At 41.0% G+C, this 25,618-nt stretch overlaps 1 protein-coding gene across 1 annotated transcript in view; it reads right to left on the bottom strand.

Annotated features, from left to right (window-relative positions):
* The window catches only part of LDLRAD3 (low density lipoprotein receptor class A domain containing 3), a 71,805-nt gene that overhangs the window by 33,384 nt on the left and 12,803 nt on the right, over window positions 1–25,618 (bottom strand). The window contains exons 2-3 of the mRNA XM_039731036.1: window positions 19,678–19,803; window positions 17,172–17,306 (exon numbers count right to left, since the gene is read on the bottom strand). Of these exons, the coding sequence (XP_039586970.1) occupies window positions 17,172–17,306; window positions 19,678–19,803 (261 nt within the window). The remainder of the gene's footprint in view (window positions 1–17,171; window positions 17,307–19,677; window positions 19,804–25,618) is intronic.

Below are 25,618 nucleotides of genomic sequence, written 5' to 3'. Positions count from 1 at the left end.
ACATAATAGGATTGTGTAATAAACTCCTGGAAACCAAGAATCTCAAAGTTAACAGTGGGCTCTTTGTCAATGTTAATGATGTGCATACTTGTGTGCATGCGAGTGGGCAACAATCATCTGCAAAATGAAAAAATTGCATTAGCATTAAATTTTGAATTTTCTGTGTCTTGCTTGGGTTGCAGATTTAATTACTTTTTAATACAGGCTTCTTGTCCATTTTCTGAAAAGGAAAATAAATAGAGGGTTGTGAAAAATGAAATGCATCCACAGAATGTTATTGCTTTAGCCAAGTGATTATTTTAAACTGTTTTAATGTTTTGAAAGCTTTGTCTCAAGTAATCAAACACCACTTTAAGGAGGCTGTTCATGATATTTATGAATGCAATTGCTACAGCAATTTATTCTCAAGCTATTAGCTCATTGGGTCTCATGAGTCAAACACAGCATTAGGGTAAATGACTTTCCTGAGATGCCTGTGACAGTGCAAGACAGGAAGAAAGGGAATCAAAAAGCTACTGCCAACAGTAGAAATGGGAATTCAGCAAGTTAAATGCTCATTTTCATCAGGAACACTGCCACACCACCATGCTAAAAGAGTCACAATATTCAAGGCTTTGTCTCAGAAGAAAGAACAAGATCCTAATTGAAATATAGTCCTGTATTTAAAAAGTGTCAATATCTGATTACAGTTTATTGGCGCTTTTCACAGGACACAGATTACTACTTCCCTTAGGCTGTGCCCCATCACCCTCAATGCAATTCCTCTGGAAAGCAAACAAACCCCAGAACTGGCACTACCGCAGCACCAAGTGTTCACAGACAGCAAAGCACTTCTTCTGTGCGAGCTCTCAGGACTCCCACTTTGCCTTCTGGACTTCTATGAACAAGTCTCTTCCAAGCAAGCTCCTGTAATGAATTCAGCTACTGGTAGTTTGCAAGGAAAAACTGACATTAGAATGTACCTAACAGAAGACAGACTGAAAAACTTGAGCTTTGGAAGCCTATTTGGAAGCATTTTAAAGATGTAGTGGTAAGTTGTAAGAAATGATGGTGAATCTGTAGAGTGGGAAATTCTTTCTCTCATGTAGGAATGAGAACTACACCAACATAAAAGACTCCTGGCTGCAGTGACAGCTGTACCTCGATGAACCAAACCTGTGCTTCATTTAAAGCCCACTTGGGCAGAACATAGGTGGCATCATAATTCATAATAGTAAATGCTTTTAAATTACAACAGACAGGAGTTTTGTCCTTGCAAGGAATGAACCTTCACAACCTTGGTTAAGCAAGTGAAACTAGAGAAAGCAGCAGCTTTCTCCAGGGCTGACAGAACAGATGGCTAAGGTGCAGCATGAAATCAAGAGGGAAAGACAGGTTGATAATCTCTTCTGAAAATGCTCCCACTCACACATTACTGCCAGAGAACAGACCTCTCCCTCTCCTTTCTTAGACTGCATAGTGGTAAAGGATCAAACCACATCAGCCAAACCACAGTTGTACCATGCACCATTTATCACCCAGGGGGAAAACTGCCCAGGGGAAGGGTGACACCAAACCACCAAGCCCACAAGGCACAGAAGAAAAACCTAGAGCTTCTCATGTCATTAAGAGACACTGTGGAACAGTCAGCATCCCTTTCAGATTCATCAGAAAATTATAAGTTGGCGTAGAGGACACCAGAGAATTTTTCCCAGTTAGTGAGACAAGAGAGTCAAACCCTCAGAATAACCATCACAAGCAATAACTACTCCTTTTTGTGTTCTGTATCGCGTGACATATGCCCTCATTTCAGCAGAGCACCCTGTCTCAGCAAATGAAGACCACTGAACATCCACCTGCACTTCCAGACATTCTGCCCGAAAGGCAAAGGAAAGGATTTTCACCAGCACTGGTGAGACAGGGGCTGGAACAGCACTTCCAGTGAATGAATGTGAGATAGAGCAAGGAATGACAGAAGGAAAACCTTTTAACACGCAATAGCAACAACTGGAAGTTTTAAGATATACTGCTTGGATGGAAGAAAGGAAAAGTACGACTCACAGACTTCACTGTTATGGCCTAAGAGATCTCCCTTTCTACCTCACTGAATTCCCTCTGAAAGTTTCTATTATTTTTTTCCACTTCTCCTTCTAGCCTCCCATGGAAGGTGTCCTAACCAGATCTGTTTTCTGGATGTTTCATGCAATACTTGGCTAGTACAAATGCTTTGCTGCTGCCTGAAATAATTTTCATGCAGCCTGAAAGTGCCTAAGAAAACAGACGCTGTTGAGCACTTGCTGAGGCTGCAGCGGAGCTACCTTTACCCACAGCAGCTGGACACCAGGCAGAGCTCCCTCCCTGCAACAAACCCTGGCCATTCTCTGGGCCAGGCAGGGGACAAGGGCCTGGAAGTGGATCTTGCTCAAGGAACCAGCTAAATAGGGAGAAGGAAACACCAAGCATTTACCCCCACGCTCACAAGATACACTTTCAGTCTGGAACACTAAATGTAAACTATGTAGGGCAGAAGTAAGGTTTAGAAATTGAGATCCAACAAAAAACATAAATAGGCAAGAAATTCAGCTGGACTGAGGATGAATTCATGTGATTTACCAGTCACTGAATGTGAAAATCAACCTCAGTTACTTCCATCCATGGAAAGAGAAACTAGTCCAAGAAAAATGAAAGAGAATCCTTGTTTGATCATTGTTTTGAGTTCAAGAGATCAAAAAAGCCCAAACAGTATAATAAATAATAAAAAAATGAAGTCATAACATCTGTATCCCTCCTGTACTCCTCTGAAACGAAGCACCTATGCAAACACATGAGACTTGCAGGGAAAAAAACCCTTGTAACAGATAGAATGAGATCAGGCCAGGTTGAACCACACACAAAATGTCAACAGAAAGGTCAATGCTTGAAGATGAAGCCACAGGGCAGCAATTTAATAACTTCCTAATGACAAAATGGGCCTAAATGCAGCTAATCTAACCACTGGAAAAATAAGCTAAAAGACAAGCTCAGCGCAACATGATCCTACCTCTGGACAATGAGAATCTTCTTGCAAGAGTAATTTAGCAAGGCTCAGCAAGAACTGGTCCACAAGACCTTAATAAAAAAACGCAGCTGCGATGGAGTGTTCATTAAAAACAGGAAGCACATTTAATGTACAGATCACAGAAAGAGTGGAAGCAGCCCAGTGAAGGGTAAACCTCACTTAGCATCAGTTTTCATCCAAAACAACTGAGATAAATTCATTATCCTACTCAGGATAAATCAAAGATCTAGAGAGTTTCTTCTGGATGCAAAAGACAAAGGAAAGGTAAAAGTTAAGAGTAATTCTACGCTACAGGCTTGTAGAGGCCTTGAAACCACATAGGCTATGTAACACTTGAGTTTTCCTTGGCTTTAGAGCAGAGGTGAAGTTAGAACAGAAAAAACATGTGAGAGCTGCAGTTACAATAATCCCCCAGAAACAGTAATTAAATCCTCACAGCCTGAGGCCTTGAAGCTTAGACTGAACAAAGCATAGCAGAGTGGTACAGGACAGGGCAAACTGAATTTTCGAGATATAGTGATCCTTTTCGAAGCCTCTAACTAGGAAATAAGTGGAAATAAGGACTCTGTGGTATCTGCTCCAGTCAGCATTCTTTCAAGCAGGAAAAAGCCTTGCTTGTATTAAGTTATCTTCGGTGCTTCATTATTTACCTCCTTTAAGGAAAAGCCACATTGACATTATATAAAAGAGTGATCTTCTCAAACTTGTCTAAGAGTACAGAACCTACTAGAAGTTGACCTTACTTGTGCATCTAAACATATGTTTTGGAAAAAAAATCTACTTCATAATTTTTGGCTTTCTTGTTGGGACAGAGCCATAGCACACATAAAAGAGACACATTCCTTTCTCAATATGAAAAGGGCAGAGGTGCGCAACACCCTCTTCACTTCCTTGGCTTTCTCACTTCATAGTAAAAGTAGAAGGGAAAAGGGTATGGGGAAAAAAAAAAGAAAGAAAAAGCAAAAAGCTAAAGAAGTCTGTCTGAGCTATCAGGAGAAGAGACAGAATACTATGTGATTGCAATTCCAGAGACAACTGCCATAAGAGTCAAGTAATGGTTTTGGAGAGGCAGTCCTGCAGTCCCTGGAAAGGAAAAATTGAAGAAGTCTGATTAATTTTTTTCCCTCCCCTATCTCCCACAACTGAAAAACCTGGGGAAGAGCACAGCAGAGAACTCCACCCTGTTACGCATGACAGAGACTTGTGGTTGAAAAAAGCTAAGGGAGATTTTTCTCTGAAGCATCACCCACAGAACTCACAGCAGTGACGAATGCTTCTGGAGAACTGCTGGCAGAAGCCTGCACTCAACCCAGCTGCAAAGGCTTCCTCCCCCTCCTCCCGTTTAATGTATGAGGGGGCAACATTTCCTGCTCTGCACCCCAATCTCTGCAAAGCCACGTTTGCTGCTGTGTGCTGCACATGGCTGGGGTTGGCCAAAGGCTTGACCCCAGCTTACACTCCAGAAGCAGACTATTAACCCAGTTCTTGTGGAAACTTCATCCTCTAGCAGATGTTTAATGCAGTAATTTCTTTCAAGACACTCCCCCCACCACCTCCTTCCACTGCAAGGGCTTGGTTCTGGTGTCCAATGGGAAGGTAATGCAGCCAACAAACACACCTCATGTCAAAAGCATCAGGACACTGCCCCCACCTAGCAAACCACAGGCAGGGAACTGCTAGCAGCATCAGAGAAACTCATGACATATGCTATAAATCATGGCTATAAAATATAAGCAGTACAAATAATATGGTAAAAAAGGCAGAAAGGAAATTCCTGCTTTAACAGCTATAGCACAACCAGAGCAGAAACTGACTCATTTTCTCACCTGATTGTGATCTGCAGACATCATAAACTTACACTAAATCTCTGCTGAAAGAAACACACAACTGCTATGAATACTGCCAGCTGGCAATGTTCTTGTAGAGGGGCACTGTGGCAATCACATTGGAGAGAAGAGATGTGGTCCAGAGATGGAAAAGAACTTATACTCAGTTTTCTCAGAGAGATGTGTGATTGCTCTGGCCTGTGGGTTTTGAGGGTTTTCTTATTTTTTTTATGTTTTAAGCCTAGACGATCTCCTGCCCCCCCAAGGTGACATTAAAATAGGAGAACAATGATTGTGTAGGAGAGATTTACCTGTCAGGGGAAAAAAAACTTTGAGATGTTTTAACTAGAGATAATAGAGTGAAGTCTGGATATTGCTCAGTGCAGAGATCCCCTTTTCTAACACATTCAGAAAAGGCAAAAACAAACATGTGACAAAAAAAACAAGATGTAAAATCTGAAGACAGAAAGAAACTAAAGCAAACAAAAAGAAAAAATGAGGAAAAGCCCCTGAAGTCTTACAGGAAAGAAGGCAATTAAAGAAAAAAAGGGGGGGGAAACACAAGTTTGACTTTATTTCTTTACTTGAATAGTTTTTCCAACAAAAGAAAGTAGAGAATATGGTGAGGGTGAAATGATGAATGAAAGAGCACAGAAACAGGAGAAACAGGTTCAGCATGTTTCCTCTACTCTGAACTTACACCAGGCTTTCTGGAAAGATTGACCATATTGCTGATGTACAGATAAGAGAGACACAAACCAAAAGCATTCAGGTACCTCACTGGGAAATTCATTATTCAAAGGTTAACTCATTGCACAGTGGTTTTCCAGGTGCCTGGTTTCCACCTCAGACAGGCCATACAGCTTGCAGAGGCATCTGCTGGGATCTGTCTCCAAAATGTGGGCTCACAGAACCACCTCTGCACATTTCCTCAGGCACTTCCAGCCAGCACTCCTTCACATACAGAGTCTTGAATTACATCCACCTTGGCCAGGAAGGCACTCCCTGAATATTTTCTTGCAATTATCAGTCACAGCTAGAACTTGATCTCATATGGCTGCCAACTAACCATCAACTGGGATTTACATATCAAGAGGTGTAAAAGGTAGTCTGGAAAACAAGGGAGAGGCCAGCAGTAGCTTCCACAAACACTCAGTGATTCAATCACATGTGCTATGAATTCAATGAAAAAAAGTAAAAATTTGGGCTCAGGATTGTAAACCTTGGCAGCTAATTCATCACAAAACTGATCATGTGTGCATATGAACAGCATGTTACTAACACCTCAGTCTTAATTATATGAGCTACCTCCCACACAATAGCAATTGACAAGACCATGGCCTTTCATAAAATGCAATTAAAAAAAAAAAAAGGAAGAAGGAGCATGGCTTAAGCCTCTGCCTGTGATGTGCAGCTGCTATTTGCACAGTAAGCTCTACTCTCTGTCACCAGGCCTCATCTTTTATCACAACAGCTGCTCCCATCCTCTCATTCCTGCAGTAGCCTCCCTGCTGTCTGAGCCCATCTCTGAAGAACCTCTCTATCGAACCGATCCCAAACACACCTGCTTCAACCTGGTCAGACAAATTCTGCTTTAATAGCAAGTAAAAACAACAAAGAAAATCAACCTGGAATCTGTTCAGTTTTGAATGGGAGACATGGTCTTCTCATTCTCCTTTTTGTGGTTGATCACAGTCAACCAGTTTCTAAGCAAGGACACAACTTCCCTCACAGCACTGCACTCCTGAAGTCACATATTTATTGTTTTTTAATTCTAGAGTATGAAATAAGAAAATTAAATTTGATGGTCACTTACTGTAAGGACCCATACAATATTCCCACAACTATTGTTTCTTAAAAGTACCAGCACAATACCTTGCAGAGCTTCCATTTTAATTGCACATAATGTTCCCTTTCCCTCAAACTAACTCCAAACCACATTCTCACAAACCAGTCAGCCAGGCTCCAGCCAACATGGACTTCAAAGTTGACTGACAGAACAGTTCAAGTTTTAGTTCAGAAAACCTCTGAGGTCTAGAACTTGTGCTGCAGCACTGTTCTTAGTCTTCTGTAGAGAACCATAAACACAATTTACCATGGAAAAACTGCCTCAAAAAGTTTTAAAGTGTTTTCCGGACAGCCATCACTAAATCAAGGCTGGTGTTTGCTTACTATTCAGCATGAAGAAACCAGAGGGAAATGACAATCTACAAAAAACTACTTGAACAAATGGAACGAGTTTTTAACTCCCACAGATAACACATTTCCTACTCCTTAAGAAAAACACCAGATCCTCAAAATTATGTCCGCTTAAGAGCTCAATAGTAACTGCATTTACTGTAGTGCATTAATGTTGTTAGAAGCTTTGAAAGCCTCTGCTTTGAAGCCTCAGAGGATGTACTTCAACACCAATGACCAGACTGAACAGAGACTGGCTGGTGCACTGCAGCTGACAATATTCAGAAATTATTAATCATTTATTTTCTTCAAATGATTTAATATTTTACACACCTTTTAAAAGTTAAAATTTCAGTATTTTTCCCATTCAGAGTAGAGATGAGGCACACAACCCAAATTGCCCAAGGTTATTTACCACACCAGTAGCAGTGAGCATCAGACAGCTCCAGCTGCTGCCACCTCTGTGCTCAGGACATACAAACATGCACTCCCAGGTGTCCCTGCCTTCAGCCACGTTGATGGAGGTGTTATTTAATCATAGGGTGCCGCAGCATATGTCACAGTTGAGACAGCCACAGTACACAGAGTATCACCATACAATTTCAGAAAGCTTCAACCCACACAGAGTAACACCATACCACATCAGAAGGCTTCAGGCATCTACCCATACAGAGTAACACCACACCACTTCAGAAAGCTGGAAGTATCTGCCCTTCTTGTTCTTTAGCCCAGCCTTTCATACCCCTCACGTTGATGCACTGCACCTGTGTGCCCTCTGTTCCCTTTGGTGGTTGGTCAGTGCCCCTGGGCACTCCATGGCTCATTGCTGCCAGTGCTGCTCACCTGCTGCTCACAGCTGTAGCCATTGGGGATGAGGCTCGGCTGCAGCCCCACGCCAATTATTAATTACCATAAACTGTGTGCCTACAATAGGGCATACATATCAACAGGAGTTCTGAACCCAATGCTTCCCACTCACCAGGTTGAGACCTCCCTTAATAGCCCATACCTGTTTTGAAATCTGAACTGAACAGAGATGCTAAAAGCATTTTATGGCACCATACCCTTCACACTTCTCCCCCTGCTTGTTCTCCAGGTCTTACTGTTTGCATAGACTTTATATTAAAAATAAACAGAAAATTAATTATTCAGCTTCTAATTTGCATTGCATGTTGATGTTTATGAAATTGAAAACCATATAATTACTTTATGTTTTAATATCCCTCATAAATATGGATTTTTTTAACACAATGCTTTACAGCAAATTAGCACCAAAAATCTGGTAACGTGAGATCGGAACATGAGTTACTTTGCCAAGCTCAGGGAACAGCACAAACACTAAATACTGGTGTGATGTTTCTCATCACTTCACAATTTTCAGCAGGCAGAAGAAAATCTGCTGCAGTTCCCATCTTTGCTAGGAAGCCTGATCAGACTCTGGGACACAAGTTTGAATGCAAGAGCAGCAAAGAGGGAAAATCTAGAATTCAACAGCCTCATCCTTCACACATTTACAGGTACTGAAATGCGTGACTGAGGATGAATCTCAGCTTAATCTAAAGCCTGGCAAGAAACTTCCTTTTTTCATGATAATCCACTTCCTCATAAAGTTTCATTTGCTAGTTTTAGATCAGGCAGTATGAAATACCTTTTTCTGGAACCTGGCTGGCAACTGGCTTGGGCTTTAAAGCCATCCTCAAGGAATGTGCGCTCCACAGTGAATACAGCACACTGGCACAGAAACTTAAGTGTGATCTACAATGAAGAAACAAATGCCTTCAGCTGCAGAAAGTTAAATGCTGCCATTGAGCTGGCTGGGACCAGCACGTGGAAGGAGTGGGCATGAAGATCAGTAAGGTCTGGTAGGTACCCTTTGACATTAATACCACCTCAGTGATTTGGCATCCCTCACGATTCAGTTTTCCATACTTTTATTTGTCCTATAGACTGATATAAAATCATATTTCATAAGGCAGAATAAAACTGCAGCTATGCTAGCACAGTGAGGTGAAACCACTTAGAGAAAAACAAGAACCACCCTAAACAAGGATTCCTCAAAGTAATAGACACAACCTGCCGAGGCCTGCACTGTTGAAGTCCTGGACTCATGGATCACCTGCACTTCTGGGGACAATTCTGCATTTCTACCTGCTCTCCTCCCTACAAACCAAGTGCATTGCAGCAGCACAGATCGTGGCTAAAGGGACAGCTGGCTAACCTGGAGTCACTGAACTTGTTGAGCAAATGTCAGTAAAACTTCACAGCAGAGCTTGGTAACCCTGCTCTAGGGGACTGTCTACACTGAAAACACACTGCTTTAGATCAATCACATAACTGGCTATGTACTAAACTGCTACAGAATCTGAAGAGAGACCTTTTTACATCTGGCCATGTTGGCTCTGCTGGTGGCTTTAGCTCCGCATAAGAACACACATACAAACTCTGACAGAGCTCACATGCCACAAATTATTCCCAGATATAACTGAAGTAGTGAAAAGATCCAGATTTTAACCACATGCAAAACTAGTTACAGCTGGGGACAGAGTTGCAGTGTAACATTTTAGGAGCCACATCTTCCAACTTTACTGTTGGCAGCTGCAGGTGGAAAAAACCAACCCAAAATTTAAAAACTACCCCAAAGTCTGACACTCAAGTAGCTGAGATCTGTTTCCCCCCCACCCCCCCCAACAGGCATATGCAACAAAACCGCTCTTCTTGCCAATACCAGTGCTGCAGAAAAAAACAGTCCAACTTCTAACTCTGCCGAAGTCTCAGTGGAAACTGCTGAATGCAGCCACCTTCCTCAATAGTTCATCTTGGGAAATAATTTCTAACCAGTGGTTACAGACATGACAATGCCAGACCAAGATTAACAAAGGCACTGAAGAATAAATTAACCTCACACCTTTTGCCGACCTGGTTAATGCACACAGGTCTCAAAGCTAGATTTAGGCTAAAGAATTATTACTGCCAGAGATTAATGACAATAATCAGGCTAAACAGCAAGGTTTAACTAAAAGTGCAGGGTTGATGTGGCCAGACCTGGTGGGAGAGCCACACAGACCAGCCCCCAGCTGGGCTTGAAAGTAGAATTACAGGCTGGGGCAGGCCAGTCTGATGAATGATGGTTAGAACATGAAACAGAAGACACAGCCAAGCTAACTCCCACTCTGCTAGCAAGAGTGTCTCTTCAGTACTTAACCCAGGAAACCTTTGTGGAGGTTCATCCATGACACATGTTTGTTATGACAACTCCCATTTTCCAACAAAAAACAGGTTGTCCCTGTGCTGAAACTGCAATAACAGAAGGTTTCATTTTAAATACAAATGCTATAATCATTTTCTACAGCAACTACAGAAAATATACTTGGTCACCTTACGTGGAACTGCTTTTGTTTCACAGCAAGTCAAAGATTAACATCTGTGCCTTTTATTTGGATTTCTCCCAGTGACTGTAAAAAGACTTGGGTCTGGCACCTACAGTCCAGCAACAGCAGCCTTTTGCACAATTAAATCACACTGACATAATGAAAAGTTAATGCAATTCAGCAGCCAGGGCATGGCATGACATGCCAATACATACAGTGTATTTCAAACATCAACATCATGTAATAAATTTGTGGGAAATGTATTTCACAGGAATTTATTTATTTTTACTAATGAGAGCTCAAGAGAATATAATGAGCCTCAAGTTCAATGGGGAAAAAGAATGTCCTTTATTTCACACTTGTCTTCCTCAAGTGTAACATTTTATAGTCTGTTTTTGAAGTTTTGAAGCACAGGCAATGAAACTGGATATCCATGTCATCACCTCTTTTGGGAACTTTTAATTAGACATAAATGCCACAAAGTGAAGGTAAGAATAGCTGGTCACAAGCATTCAGAGCTCACATTTCATCTCTGCACAGGTGAGAAGACCCCATGACTTTTCAAGCTCAGTTCCCAGGTCTTCTCATCAGCCACTTGACGAAAGAAAAGTATCCCTGCATGTTCTGTTTTTGTAAGTAGCCTGAGAACCCAATTTAAACAAACAAACAAAAAAAAAAAAGGCATCTAACCAAAATTAAAACTCATGGTATTACAATAAAAGTCCAGTGCGGCACTCCAGTGAGACCAGCACTTCCATGATGGGAGTAAGCTGTGCCTTGAGGGAAGACATTTTGAAGTGCATATGTCTACAGAACATACTTAACACAAGCTGGAGGCACAATGGTAGTTCTCCATCCTTACTATCTTAAAGGAACTGCTTTCAGTTCAAGTGATTGCTGCCAGATCCTATTCTTCCCTATTATCCCTCATAAAGCTGTTGGTAAACATGGTAACTCCCACCGACACAACATCCCATCCAAGACTTGACCTAGACCATAAAACTAATTTTTACAGTAATCAAGTCATCATCTGCTGGTAACTCTGAGCTTGAAGTCATCAAAGGTGAACTGACCAGATTAGGTAAAGAGTCTGGACACCTCCCAGATCTAGAAACACCTTTTAAAGTAAGTTTTTTGTCCATTTGAAGACCTGAAGTCATTGCTTGTCTATTGCCACATCACATTTGCTCTTAACAGAACAACTGCAGCATAACATTTTGGCAGCATGCCTTTTATTACTCTGCCAAAATGACAGGCCTGTAGAAGCAACATGCTGGTCTACAAGGAGACTGTTCCTCATTTACATTTGCCTGTTCTGCAACAAAACCTTGTCATACTCACAAGCTCGGGGAGCTGAGAGGCATAGCAACTCAAATCCACTTGTAGCAGCTGTCTGGACCTCTCCCTGAGATCCCCACATCTATTTTAAACTGCTTTAATTCAAAGCCTCCATGCACAGTGAAGTAAGAGTTCTTCTCCCAATGCCACTCAGAAGATACCATGTTTCTGAATGAGTCTGGGCCCATCTACAGTAATGGCTGGTTATTATCAGCTGTTCTTACCAAGTGATCAACAATCCATTTTACAAATGATGGCCGGTCCTGGGAGGCAGCACAGACCACAGAGTCCATCCACGTGCTATCGAAATTAACATGGAGATGAACTCGCCCAACACCTGAAAAATCAGTACCAACCACATGAACACCTGCCTCCCATAGCTCACCTTACCTGTTAGACCCCATGTTAGTCCCAAATAGATGGATACATCTTTTTCTTGACAAGAACCCTCTCAAATGAGGAGAAAAAAGGGAAAGAAGAAGAAGCATGGATTCAGAGAATGAAGAAACATAGGAAAGAAAAAATTCGCAGCTAACAAAATCATTTCCATTATTACAAAAGAAGGATATTAGAGAGCTAAATATGGTCAGGCAAAGCCTTCATTTAATAAAACATTCAGTGATATTTTGTGTCCTTCTTCACGTTTCTGCTTCTATTCAGTTGCCTTTGAGTATTAAATTCCTGCTGCAGGCTGAATCTGGGCTAAGATTATGCACAATAATTGCAAGTTAAGCTTCAGTTTACAGACTGAGACAATAATGAGTCAGAGAGACTCAATAAAACCCTGCATACAGACAGGATCAAACTACAAAGCCTTGGGATGTCCCACAGCATTTGGGAATTTCAGAATTTCAATTTATCATGTGCAAAGGGCTGGTTACAAGCTCCATACAGAGTGGGATGTTCTGGGAGCTATTTGTGCTTCATAAAGTAGATTTTGTGGTATTTCAATGAAATTTAGAGTACATGTGTTCCACTTAGCTGCCAGTTCTAAAACCCACTTTGCATTGCAACTCAATCATGCAAACAGTAACAATGGCCTTGGTGCTTACTTCTACAGCCAGCCCACTTGCAGCTTTGCCTATACCTTAATCCTCAGAAATTATCATCACAGAATTCATATTATCATATAGAGTTTCATTTTAGGAAGTCATCATTTTGAATGATTTTCCTCTTATTCGACACAGGGTCAGATTTTATTTTTTTTTAACTATGCTGACAAGTTTTATGTAAGTAATTTGTAAATGCCCCAGAGAAAAGAATAGAGACTTCTAAAACTGTGTATGCTTCTAAATCTGTTTTAGAATACTGGGGTACATAAAAATAATAATGCAAACTCAATGAAAAGACACACAAAAAATAAAAGGAGGTGGTATCCACATGCACAGCAGTGGACATTACCAAATACACAGGACAATAATTAAATTCTGAACACTTGCAAAACGTTTGGTTTATAACTTGACCGCAACAGTACTGTTTACAAACAACTGCAGAGCTAGAATTTCAGGAATATTACTGAAGTCAAGAGACTCTCTTTAGAGCAGCAAACAGAGTGAATACAGACTAGCAGCAATAAAACTCCCTTTCCTAGGCAACGGGGTTAAAGCTAGTAAAGGTATTTAGCAACTTAGATGGAGAAGAAAGAAGGGCTGTGTAAGAAAAACGAATTTGAATTAAACAACCCAGTATGCCTTTGTTAGCATTGAATTCTTCTAAACTAAAAGTACAAAATTGAGGAAAAGAAGAACTGTGAGGACACATTTAGATTAAAAAAAACCCAAACCAATTAAGAGAATAAATTAAACACAGTGCTAGAGCTGAACAAATTTATATGGTTGTTGGAAGATACGGAGAAGGAGTAATTCCTTCCAAATTGAGTGGATGCCTGTCACAGAAGAGGAAATCCCCCAGCAACAGATTAGCCTGAGGAGTACACCCAGAGTAGATGCTATGAATGATTAAGATTAACACTGTCAGCTAAATAGAGGCATAGGAGAAAAGAGTGTGGGGGACAGTGTGGGGGATTTCAATTGAATTGAGATCAATTTAACACAGAACAGGAGCAGAAATTTCTAATCACTGCGGGTTTTGTTAAACCCGGAGTAACACCCTAGAAAGAACAATTCTTATGTAATTAATGTATTTGACTGGTGTGAATTAGCAATTATAAATGCCCCAGCAATTTAGCAGTTATATCCTCCATCCAATCCCAATACTCAAGCACATACTTTGATGAAATTAAGGGAAATATTTTGCCACGCTACCTCACTGCTGGAAAACTGAGATGACCAAAGTATAGCTGGAATGGGATTAAAATAATTGGTCTGAACTTCATCATGGCAGTGACAAGAGCTACAGATAACTTTTGCAAGGAATTAGAGAAGAATTCTTTGGCTTGCTGCTAAATTGGCACTTTTTAATCTGACGCTTGCCTCATGACATACAAACCTTTGTAAAATGCACAACAGTCAGTTACAAGTGTTAAAGAGAAAGGAAGACATGAACATCCTCCAAAATTTGATCTTCTCATTTTCACAACTAAATCATGGGGCCCTCCCTCCTGTCAAATGAATCTGCTCTTATTTGTGACTAAAATTAATCTTTATAAATGCACGTCTTCAGGTTCATGTCAAATTGCAGCACGCTAGCAAAGCTGTTATTCATAGAAGATGGCAGATTTTGAAGTGTTCCATGTCAAAGCTGGGTCAGTATGTTTTTCAGTAGGAGGGCACATTCCTGTTTTTCTTGTCTGCAGTGACCCTCCTTGACTGAAAGGATCCTTATGTGTGGAGGAGTATCTGACACAAACCAAACTGATATACTAGTGGAGCTTTGCAGTAATGACAGCAGGATAAAGGAGGCCTTTGAAGTTCATGGAAGAGCAGGAAGAGGTGGTAATTTAAAAAGCTTGTCAGTATACCCAAGAGCAGAAGGAGAGCAAAGTAGCAATTAATAATTCACACTTCCATTTCCCATGTTGTCATAGTATCTCAAAACAGTTTGCAAACATTGATTAAGTCTAATGGCATGCCCCTGAAGCAGACAAGCACGGCTGAAGCTCTATTCCTACCAGCCAGGATGGCACTCTGGGAGCATTTCCTTCAGCTGATCTATGCCCTCTCTTTCCCATCTGTTAAATGGTGATAACGACACTATCATGCAGTGGTTCAGAAGCTTAGTGACTTCTAAATCAACACATTTACAGATTGTCCTTGTGTGCTGTTTTTTCTATCTCATACGTCAGATTACACTCAATTACACTGAACTAAAGCTATAACATTTGACATAACACAGCCAGTGGGAAGAAACTCTCTATCTTCATTTTATAACACCCTACAGATTTGCCTTGCTCTGTCCCTAAGTACCCACGGCACTTGAGTTCTAGCTAATGACCAGGATTCTTGGGTACTGTGTGAACAGGAACACATTGTAATTAAAGTAATTAGATCTGCTGTAGAAAGAATTGTGGGAAATTAAAGACTGTCCATAGTAGTGTCTAATTCCCAATTAACAAAAAGTAGTTGCTGTGTTTGCAAGCCAGGACAGACATACCCATAGCTGCAAGCTCCAGAGGGAATCGTCATTTATATTCAGATGGGAAGCTGAACACATCACACTGTTTTAATCCTAGCTTTGAAAGACAGGTACCCACACATTGTCCACTTACAGATGGTGAAACAGCAATTCAGGAAGGCTCTGAGCTGACAAAGGGAAAAGCCAATTACACAGGTTCTCCACAACCAGCATTTCACTTTGGGAACTCCTCATTCCCAACCCCATACTTGGACCATTTGTTTCTTAAATTAGCCCAAAACCATGCCTATTCTTGTTCTAATGGAGAGAGTTCCTTCTTCCTTGTTAGGGCCTCTTTCACACATACAATCAGAAATAATAACTTTGCTTACGCTCTTAATAATCTAATATTTCCAGAAGGACCACATATGAAGACAAAAATAACAGCTTCATGAAATACAGCTCTTTTCTTCTCTTGAGCCTGACAGTTCCAAAAGCAGATTGTCATGACAACAAACAACCTGGAGGCAATCCAGCCAATTAATCTGCAGAGGAAGCAGTGATCCCCATCTAAAAGAATGGCACTGCTGCTTTAAGCTTCAGAAGCCAAAAAAAAAAAAAGAGAGAAAGCAAAAGAAACCTTACCACCCACATTAATGTGATTAGGCTGCCTTAGAGCTGTAGTGAAGAGCAGTCCAGCCCTGGGCACGTGCTAGGCCCTCGGCAGCCCTTTTGTCCCTCTCCCGACAGAGAGCAGGGGCAGGCAGCCCCTCTCCAAGGCTCTGATCCCAGCACAGTTACCTTCCCAGCCTGTGATGTAGATCAGCACACAGAAGGGTTACCAAGATGACCCCTCCATAGGTTAGGCAGAGGTATGACACAGAAGAGACTGTCACACACCACTGCTATAAACCCTGTTTTGTTAGCATTGTTTTTGTGTGTTCTTCCTCTTCCTCTGTGAGTTGTCAAGAATATTTATCAGCATCTTAAGCTCAGGATTATTTTATTTTCCACAAAGGACTAATTAATCAGTGCAGGTAGATAGTAAAGTAATTCTCCTTCAATTTCACTAATTACATCTTCCTTCACATGCTGCTTTATCTCTCTTCATCTGTCCTGCTTTCCATAGGCTGAAGCACACCACCTCTCCCCTGAAAATATCCACCATCTCCCGTATTTTTTTCTACTCCTGCTTCTTGGTAGGAACTCAGACATTAAAATGTTTAGCAGCAGATGCCCAATACACACCGTTCGTTAACCTCAAGTCATTCATATATACTTCTTGTTTTATAAAATACTGTGGTATTAAGTTAAAGAAAACAAAACTGAAAAACACTACCTGTAGACTTATATGATAGGTTAAAAAGAATAAAAATGTCACTGTGTTTTGAGATTCTCCCAATACCCAATACACAAGAATTTTCAAATAAAATTTTTCTTCCTTGTCTTCAGAGGAAAGGTAGAAATAAATGTTTTTGTTGTAGATCTGTCGTGCAGTTAAACACGTCTTTCAGAAGGTAACTGAGCAATGAAGATCTAAAGCTTTAAGCATACACAAGATTTATTCATCTGGTAAACAGTCAGATTCACTTCCAACTCAGGTTTTACTATCAATCCCCCTGGGTCCAATCCATCTCACAGAAATACTAAATGGATTCCCAGCAACTTCAGTGAGCACTGGATCACAGATTACAAGCACTTCCTGCAAAAGTGTGTTTTTACTAACCTGAAAAAGATACCACTCTTCTGAGAATGCAGTGCATGCATGTGCACACTCTCCACACATTTCACTCTCACTATCTGCAGTGCTAGCCAACACAGAGCAAGCCAATAGAAGCATATTTTCTGCTGAGCATATTCTGTGTTGAGTTGGAATAATATTGCAGAAGAGAATAAAACCCCTGTGCCTACCTTGAGGGCTTTCGCAGCTTTCCTCATCGCTGTTGTCTTGGCAGTTATTTTGACTGTCGCACACAAAGCTTTTATCAATGCAAAGACCATTTTTACAGTGAAATCGGGCAGTAGAGCAAAGCAAGGGATTTGCTGCTGCAAAAAGAGAAAGTGAGACCTTTCATTAAGAATTCTCTTGCTCACACAGTTAAATAGCTGATAAGCATCAACCACAGGTCACAACTCAACAGCTGGTCAATTCGCTGGGTATGTGGGGGTAACTTGGCAATCAAACTAGCCCTGGCTCTCTAACCAGGGAAAGTGAAACCTCTAATTTATGCAAGATTCATTACAATTAGCAGAGATTTAGCCCACCCACAGTTGTGATAAGCCTTCTGTTCATTTTCATGAGAGCCCAATCATGATCACTGTTCCACATTTGCTCACACTGAAGACATATGGAGGGTAGAACTGCCTACCATAAACACTGCCTGTTGATTTCCATTACAGAAGGCTCAGTTTAGCTGAAGTTTCATATAGTAAGAAAACAATTTTGACTGAGAACTGCCAGGCAGTGGTTTATTTACCTCTGACAGGCTTCCCCATTCTCATCACTATTTTGAATTGATGTAACAGCAATGCTGAAATCTCTCGGCCTCTCACTGTTTGAATTTCAACTCCTTTTTAAGGAAAAATGTTCGCACCCTTCATATACATCATATATAACCATATCCTTCAACACAGTCATCATTTCGTTGAGATATGCATAGTTTAGCTGGATTTAATATCTACTCATAAGTCAACCTCTGTCCTTTAATACTTTTTGGCACTCTTCTCTGAACTCCAAACACTTTTTGGTAATGGGGTGACTGAAACAGAATGCAACTTTCCAACTGAAAATCTTAAAAAGGCTGCTTAGATACCCTGTCTACTTCAAACTGCTTCTCTACCATAATAACAAAGGAGATTAATTTCCAAATACTAACTGGCTTCCATTTTTTCGTCTTTGAAGTAAGATCTACATTTAAAGACTTTAAAAAAATAAATAGTCTACCCTGCATATAACCTGCAGGACAAAAACAACACTCCCAATTTCTCCAGCTCCCCAAGAGCTTGTTTAGCACAAATATGCTAAAACTCCTGGTTTGAAACTGCTGCACACTTGCATTTTTGAGGTCACCCCAGAACCTAAATGGTTGTTCTTCTTCCTAAGCAGTAACTAGACATTTAGACATGCTAAAAAACACCAAGCGCCAAACTGGCATAGAATAATGGGGAGATGAGTAGCATGTTATCATCAGCTCTAAGGTCCCAATAGAGCTACACCCTACAAGCTCACAGGAAATTCTGTCATTCCTAATGAACTCCATAAGCTGGTGCACTTTCAGCTGAGACCTGCCATTTGTCAGTCCACCACCTTAAGGATATTCAAAGCACTTTTGTAAAATCTTAATTTTTAGTCCACTTGTTCAAGCATAATCCAGAGTAATTTCCTTAGCCTCCAATGCTTCACTGGCTTCGCTTTCTCCACAGAAGTGCTGACTCCCTGCCACAGCCGCATAGTCCTAGCAGGGCCCAAACCAGTCTCTCCAGGACAGCAGATGCCACCTTAAGAGAGGTTCATGCTGCGGAAGCACACCAACCACTAACAAAAAAGACAAGTCCTCCACGAAGCAGACAGTGACAGATCACGCTAAAGATTGCTCCTTTTGTTATCTGTTATCTGAAAGCTGCTGTCTGCTGTCCTCCTCCTGACCTTTAAAAGTCATTGAAAACAAAACCTCAGCATGCCTCTGACAGGAGAATGAGCAAGTATTTTGCTGCAATCTTTCACTTAGAGACCCATGTTTTTACCCGCTCTTGACAGTAACAACAGAGCTGCTGGATTCAACATAACGTTTCCCTACTGCTATGATATATCCCTGCTAGACCTACAGATACAAATGGATCTGCGAAGCTACATGCAGAGGGTTTAGCTCAAAACAAGCAGTACTTCAGATCATTTCTCTGCTACAACTTCCCTGCTGCTGTGCATTGGCAGGCAGATCTGGCTTCAAGAATCTGCCTCTCCTTCCAAGAACCTGTTTCACTAAATATACCATTATTTGCTTTTTTGTTGTTTGAGAACATGTATAAACAGAGAAACCCAGATGCACTGATGACCAAATACATCATATTCTTCAGTGACAAAAACCAGGCAAATAAAAATGGAACAATTAAAATTGAGCCAATCTGAGTTACATTTGAGTACAGAGAACATGTTCAAAGCAAACATGCATCTTAAAACTAATTTCAAGGGCTTGGAGTATCACACAGGCATTATATACAAAGCAAGACTAAGATGGACCCAAAAAAAAAATGCAGACTCATTTTCATGAAGTGAAAAGCCAATGATCATCTGGGTTGTAAATGACAGGGGGAATATTTGACTCAGAAACTGAAGGCTACCAAATGTTTCCTTTCTAAGTAGCACCAATTAGTGGAAGTAAGCAGCAGTGCCCTCACTTGCAAGCAGGCTCCCACTTACTGCAGTTCTCCTCATCGCTGCCGTCGGGACAGTCCTCGAAGCCGTTGCACCGGAAGCGGCCAATGATGCAGTGGATCCCGCTGGCGCAGGGGAAGAATGTGGCACCACATTTGGATTTGGCTTTTGCTGTGAGAAGAGACAGAAGTGGGCAGAGGGGAGGGAAACAATTTACAATGGTTAGAGATCCCGTTGTGGCAGTACAGTTAAGGGTGCTCTATGCAGTGCTGTTGGCACTGATGTTAGATGCCTTACAAGCAAATTAGTGTCTTTGTGAGACTACAAAACACAAGAGACCATCATAAAAATATTTTTCAGGCTGCAAACACAAATAACACTGCCTTTATTCAACATGATTTATATAAAACTGGGTGCAAAACGACTGTTGTATCTCATGCTGCACAGCACAGCTATTTATAAAACATTAAATACTAACAATAGCATCAAAATGTGTTTAACACATGATTACAGAATCTCATTATGATCTCAAGTACTACACATTTTTTACTTTACTGCACAGCCATTCTTCGTAGCAAGAGAACACTGCCCTCAGCCATAGTAATGCAGATGGTTCCACCATGATGCTCAAGGCAAGCACCAGTTAAGTAGTTCCCTATCATATCACCAGCCTAGAACAAAACAACTCCCAACCAAAAAAGTAATTTTACAAGACAAATGATTACATTTTTGCTTTTTCAAATTATCTCATGACTTGATAGACCACACCACAGGACACTGAAGACTTCACACAGTCCACTCTAAAGCAAAGGCAGTCTCTGCAGGAGGAGTATGCTAGTAACTGCAGGAAGGTGTGTATGGTGCAATGTGCTAAGGCCACTGAGGGGAGAACACCAGGAAAGAAGCCAGATCCAGAGCTTGCTGGCCTTTTAAGCAAGTGTTTCCTACCCCTATACCAAATCTAAGACATGCTTACAACTCACAAGTTTTGAACTATGACAAACTGGGTACCACAGCAAGAGGCAAGTTTTTTTTAATGTGGCCCTAAGGCACATCAATACACCAATCTGCACAGTTTTACAAGGCCAGGACAAGGTCAGGGACTATCAGTGTTCAGACAAAGAAAAAAGTATATCTGATAGGGATAAACAGCATTGATTTGGAAGGAATCCTCTCTTCCAGGATTAACTACTAAGTACAGTACTGTAGCAAAACTTTCTTCCACCACTCAACAGAGTGCATATAAATTGTTTTAAACGACAACCACAGTCATTCTAACTTGCTTTAGTGTCCTCCAAAATCAAATTCTCACAGTTCTTCTCTTACATGTTTTTCTTCATTTTATTAGTAGTTTTCAATTAGAATTATGAAGTACAAAATAAGATGTATCACTAAATTTCATATATTCAACTACCACTTTTTCTGAAGAGTATCCAAGGTCCACTTGGGGAAAAGAAAGTGAGCCATTACTTTGCAGAAAAGTATGATAAATTACCCTGAAGTGGCCACTGTGCTTCACACCTCTGGTAATAGAAAACCATCAGCAGAGACATTTGAAGTCCCGGCAATTCTTCACACACTTCAAAGACCAATTTCTGTATTAGAGTTCTGAAACAGACAGATCTCAGCTAAATAATTCATTAGCCACGAGGTGTGAGGCATCATCATACCCCCAAAAGTCTTAAAACAAAGGCAGCAAAACAACCTCAGCAACTGATTCAGTGTCATCAAAGCAAACAGTCTGTATTAATGCACTAACAAGCCAGCCACGATGCTGCTGGAAGAGAGTGATAATAGCACATGTATGTGAAGAGGTGCCCAATATTTCACATATTGTGCTTTTGTCGTTGTTTTCCTTTCTATAAGAGCTAACATCTTTTTGAAACCAAGTAAACATTCCCCAAGTGCTTCCAGACAACTTACTTTAGAGATGAATTTTGAGCCAAAACAGTTCCAGAGGGGACAAAAGGAAGAAGTTCCGAGAGTTTCAAGAAGGAGAAGAAATAAGAAAAGGGGGAAGCAACTGATTTTGCCTCTTTTAACATTTACTGGATCCCATTTCTCCAAGCAGGTTTACTTTTGTCACTTGGGTTCTGAATTCAGAGGCTATCAGCTTTCTGGCAAATCATACTCAATGATGCTCTTTGTCCTCTCTGAAAATCTTGACAAATTAAGGCTTCAAAATTATGTACTTCTAACATTTCTAGCAAGGACCATTCTCTTACTCCTGTAGCCTATTATTCCTGACAGATTTCAGACTGTGAGTCATCAGAACCAGCGCCCTCTGAAGAGGTCATGTGGCTGCACGTTCCTAAGCAGAGTGAACGTGCAGCCAGAAGTGGCAGAGAGCGGTGCATGAGCCCCGTTTCAGGTATGACAGGCACAGGTCACAATATCCTCAGCTGCTCTGGCCCCAAAGGGTACAAAATACATCTGGGACATTGCCTTGAGCTACCACAGTAAAGCCAAAATAGTATTTTATGTTGGGCCACACCTGGAAGAAAACCATGCTAGAATGACAAGGAACAAAGTCAAGAACTCTTTCTTCTGTATAAAGCACAAAGACACCCTCCAAAAAAGAGAAACCATTCAGGACAATTATTTAATAAAGTAGTACTTAGATAGTTATATAATATTTAGTTAAACATTTTATCCCCAGACATCTTTCTATCTTCTCTTCCTCCTCCAGAGACAGAAGCCAGAGCACAAGAAAACTCTGGTTTAAAATAACTGTTCATTAAAAACACATACTAGTAACCACAGACCCAAAACAAACAAGGAACTAAACACCTTCAAATTATCTCTAAGTTTCCATTTTCTATAGTCCACTGATTTATTTTTTTTTAACCGGAGAGAAGGAAAAAATAACAAACAAAACTCAAATTCAATTCTCTATATTTGCAACAGCCATGATCTATAAACCAATCCCAACTCCAACTCACACTTATATTAGAGACCCTAGGAGTATAAAGGAGCATTTCAACCACCAAGGTGATTCACGAGTCAGTCAGTTGCTTACTAGACACAAGTCTTGCTCCCAAACAGAACTTACTTTTCCAAGTTCCAATTCCAGACACAAAATGCATTTTTCATATGCTGTACACAAATGCAGGAAAAATTAGAAACCAGTAAAGGCTAAGTCCAAGTCACGTCCCCTGACTCTGGAGAACTCCACTGAAGAATTTCAGCTTTATTTTCAATTTGACATCCTTCTTGTCCCCTGGCATAGTTTTCCCAAGGTTTTCAAGTAATATGTGGTTTTTGGTCACTGCTTATAAAGTTCCTATGGAAAGGACAATCATTTCTTCCAGAGCAGAAGCCTACCTTCCCATTCTGCAGGATCTCTGGAAATACTCTAAATATGAAGGGCTGTAATTTTCTTCAGGTCTTTGGCACCTTTCTTTAACAAGAAACAGATACATATACCAGGATCCTGACAGCCTATAGCACATTCAAGTCATGCGCTGCACTATCCCAGCATTCCTCCGCAATTCCAACTCCCATTACATGACTGTTACAAAAAGTTTTCTTCTCCTTTGCTCATCATTGTGTCTTCTACTGCACAGGTTAAGAGTATTCAGGCAGATCTGTATGTGAGAAGCTTTATATTTATCTAACAGCAGCTATCTATTTGGCTATTTCAGAGATTCCAGCCTCAATAAGCTTTCAAGGACAGCATTGTCTTTAAAATCTATATTCTTCTCTGCTAAGCTTGGTTGAAACAGGCTCAGGGTAATCAAGAATTACAGGGATACCAGGAAATGACAGAAGAGAAGTGAAAAAAATGTAGAAGCACACGTGGATTGTTTGACCTTATTTATCCAAGGTATTACAACCAGCTGAAGGGAAGGGAAGGGAAGGGAAGGGAAGGGAAGGGAAGGGAAGAAGCTGGTTGTTTTTAAAGGAACTTGCAGGCAAGTCCCCCTGAACCCATGTCTCCAGAAATGAAGAAACCAAGCAACCACACATTGGACAGGAAGGGGTGAAATACAGCAAGACACCACAGAGCAACTCACAAAACTGTTACTCTGGATTCAATATAGTAAGTACAAAAACACTGAAAAAACCTGCCATTCAACCAATTTGTGAGCCTATGGCAGAAGGAATAATTCACTCCAGTTTCACTCTTCATTTGTTACCTGCTCATGGCAGAAGTGACCCAGGACTGGAAGATTAATGTGAATCTGTATTTACATTACACAAAAGGGAATTGTCATGGTATTTAAAAAGAGGTGTCAGTGAACTACCATGAACTTGAGGAGCCTCCTATGACTACATCACACATGGGAAGAAACTGCTCTTCACTGAAATATTCTTTTAATCTCTTAAAATTGAAACATGAAGCAAATGGTGAAGACGGTGGCAGAGAGTTGCTGGCCACAATACAAGTTCACCAAATGTTCCCTCCAGGTTGCTTTGCTCAAGTTAAAAAAAACTATTTTGGCAGTTGTACATGTGAGTGCGTGAAGCTGCTCCTTATGCTACACAGAACCTAATCCTCCCACCCTCTACTTTCAAAGCTCTAAAAAAAATACTAACTTCCCATCAGGACCAGTAGTACACTCCACTGACAATGTGACAGTTTGCAGGCACAGCTCTACAGCAGTAACAGAAAAACATTTTGGTATCTTTAGGATTCCAAGTGTGAAACTGTACTATTTTTAAAAAAAGTGTCATCCATTTTATTACTTCTGAGCAGAGATGCACAATAGCAGAGAAAAAGAAATTAGATTTGGCAATACTGTGTAAAATCTTATGCTGTATATAGGTAACACTCTTGAATAAAAGCAATTTTGATACTAATGGCTACAATGACTTGAAACCTGATTAGAAGACTACAACTGATCTACAGTGGGCAGGTGATTTTTCTTTTCATAGATAAAGCAGCAAAGACATCAAATGTATTTTATAATTAACAAGTTATAATATATATTTAAGTTTAACAAGACCAAGCTCACGGCGCTGCACCTGGGTCAAGGAAAAACCTGATGTGAAGACAGGCTGGTGGGTGAATGGACTGAGAGCAGCCCTGCCAAGAACAACTTGGGGATTCTGGTGGATGAGACTGGACATGACCTGGCAATGTCCACCTGCAGCCCAGAACATCAAATGCATCCTGGGCAGCATCCAAAGCAGTGTGGCCAGCAGGGCAGTGGAGGGGATTCTGCCTCTTTACTCTGTCCTTGTGAGACCCTTGGAGCGCTCCATCCAGCTCTGGGGTTCTCAGTACAGGAGGGACATTGACCTGTTAGAGGGAGGCCAGAGAATGGATCACAGGACTGGAGCACCTCTCCTATGAGACCAGGCTGAGAGAGTTAGGGTTCTCAGCCTGATGAAGAGAAGGCTCTGGGGTGACCTTACTGTGACCCTTCTGTAGCTGAAGGGGATCTACAAGAAAGCAGGAGAGGGACTATTTACGAGAGCATGTGGTGACAGGACTTAAACTGAAAGGGAGTAGTAGATTTAGATTGGATATAAGGAATAAATTCTTTAATGTGAGGGCGGTGAAGCACTGGAACAGGCTGCTCAGAGAAGCTGCAGATGCCTTACCCCTGGAAGTGTTCAAGGCCATGTTGGATGGGGTCTGGAGAAAGGTACACCTGCACATGGGCAGGAGGACTGGAACTAGATGATCTTTAAGATCCTTTCCAGCCTAAACTGTTCTGTGATTCTATGACTGTTACTGTTGAGTCAGTTTATCCACACCTCAAGCATTTCACAGGTAGTTAGAGTGAACTGGGTACTAAATACTGCATGTAATATGCAAAGACCACACAGCAAGCACCCCACACGATGAGGCCAGCAGAGGAGCCTATTTCCTTCTTTTAATTTAACAAACATTTCCGTTTTAAAATGTTTCTCAATTATTTTGTAATCTGAAGTGAGGAAACAGGACATAGCAGATACAACGTACAGACAGAAGTAAACTGCACAGAACCTGAGAGTCTTTGTACTAAATTGTTGCCTTAGAACTTCTCCAAGCAGC

This window comes from Passer montanus, unplaced genomic scaffold (assembly GCF_014805655.1).
Source record: "Passer montanus isolate IOZ18808 unplaced genomic scaffold, ASM1480565v1 scaffold75, whole genome shotgun sequence".
NCBI lineage: Eukaryota > Metazoa > Chordata > Aves > Passeriformes > Passeridae > Passer > Passer montanus.
Note: the sequence above shows the minus strand (reverse complement) of the source record. Positions and strands in the feature narration are given on the sequence as shown.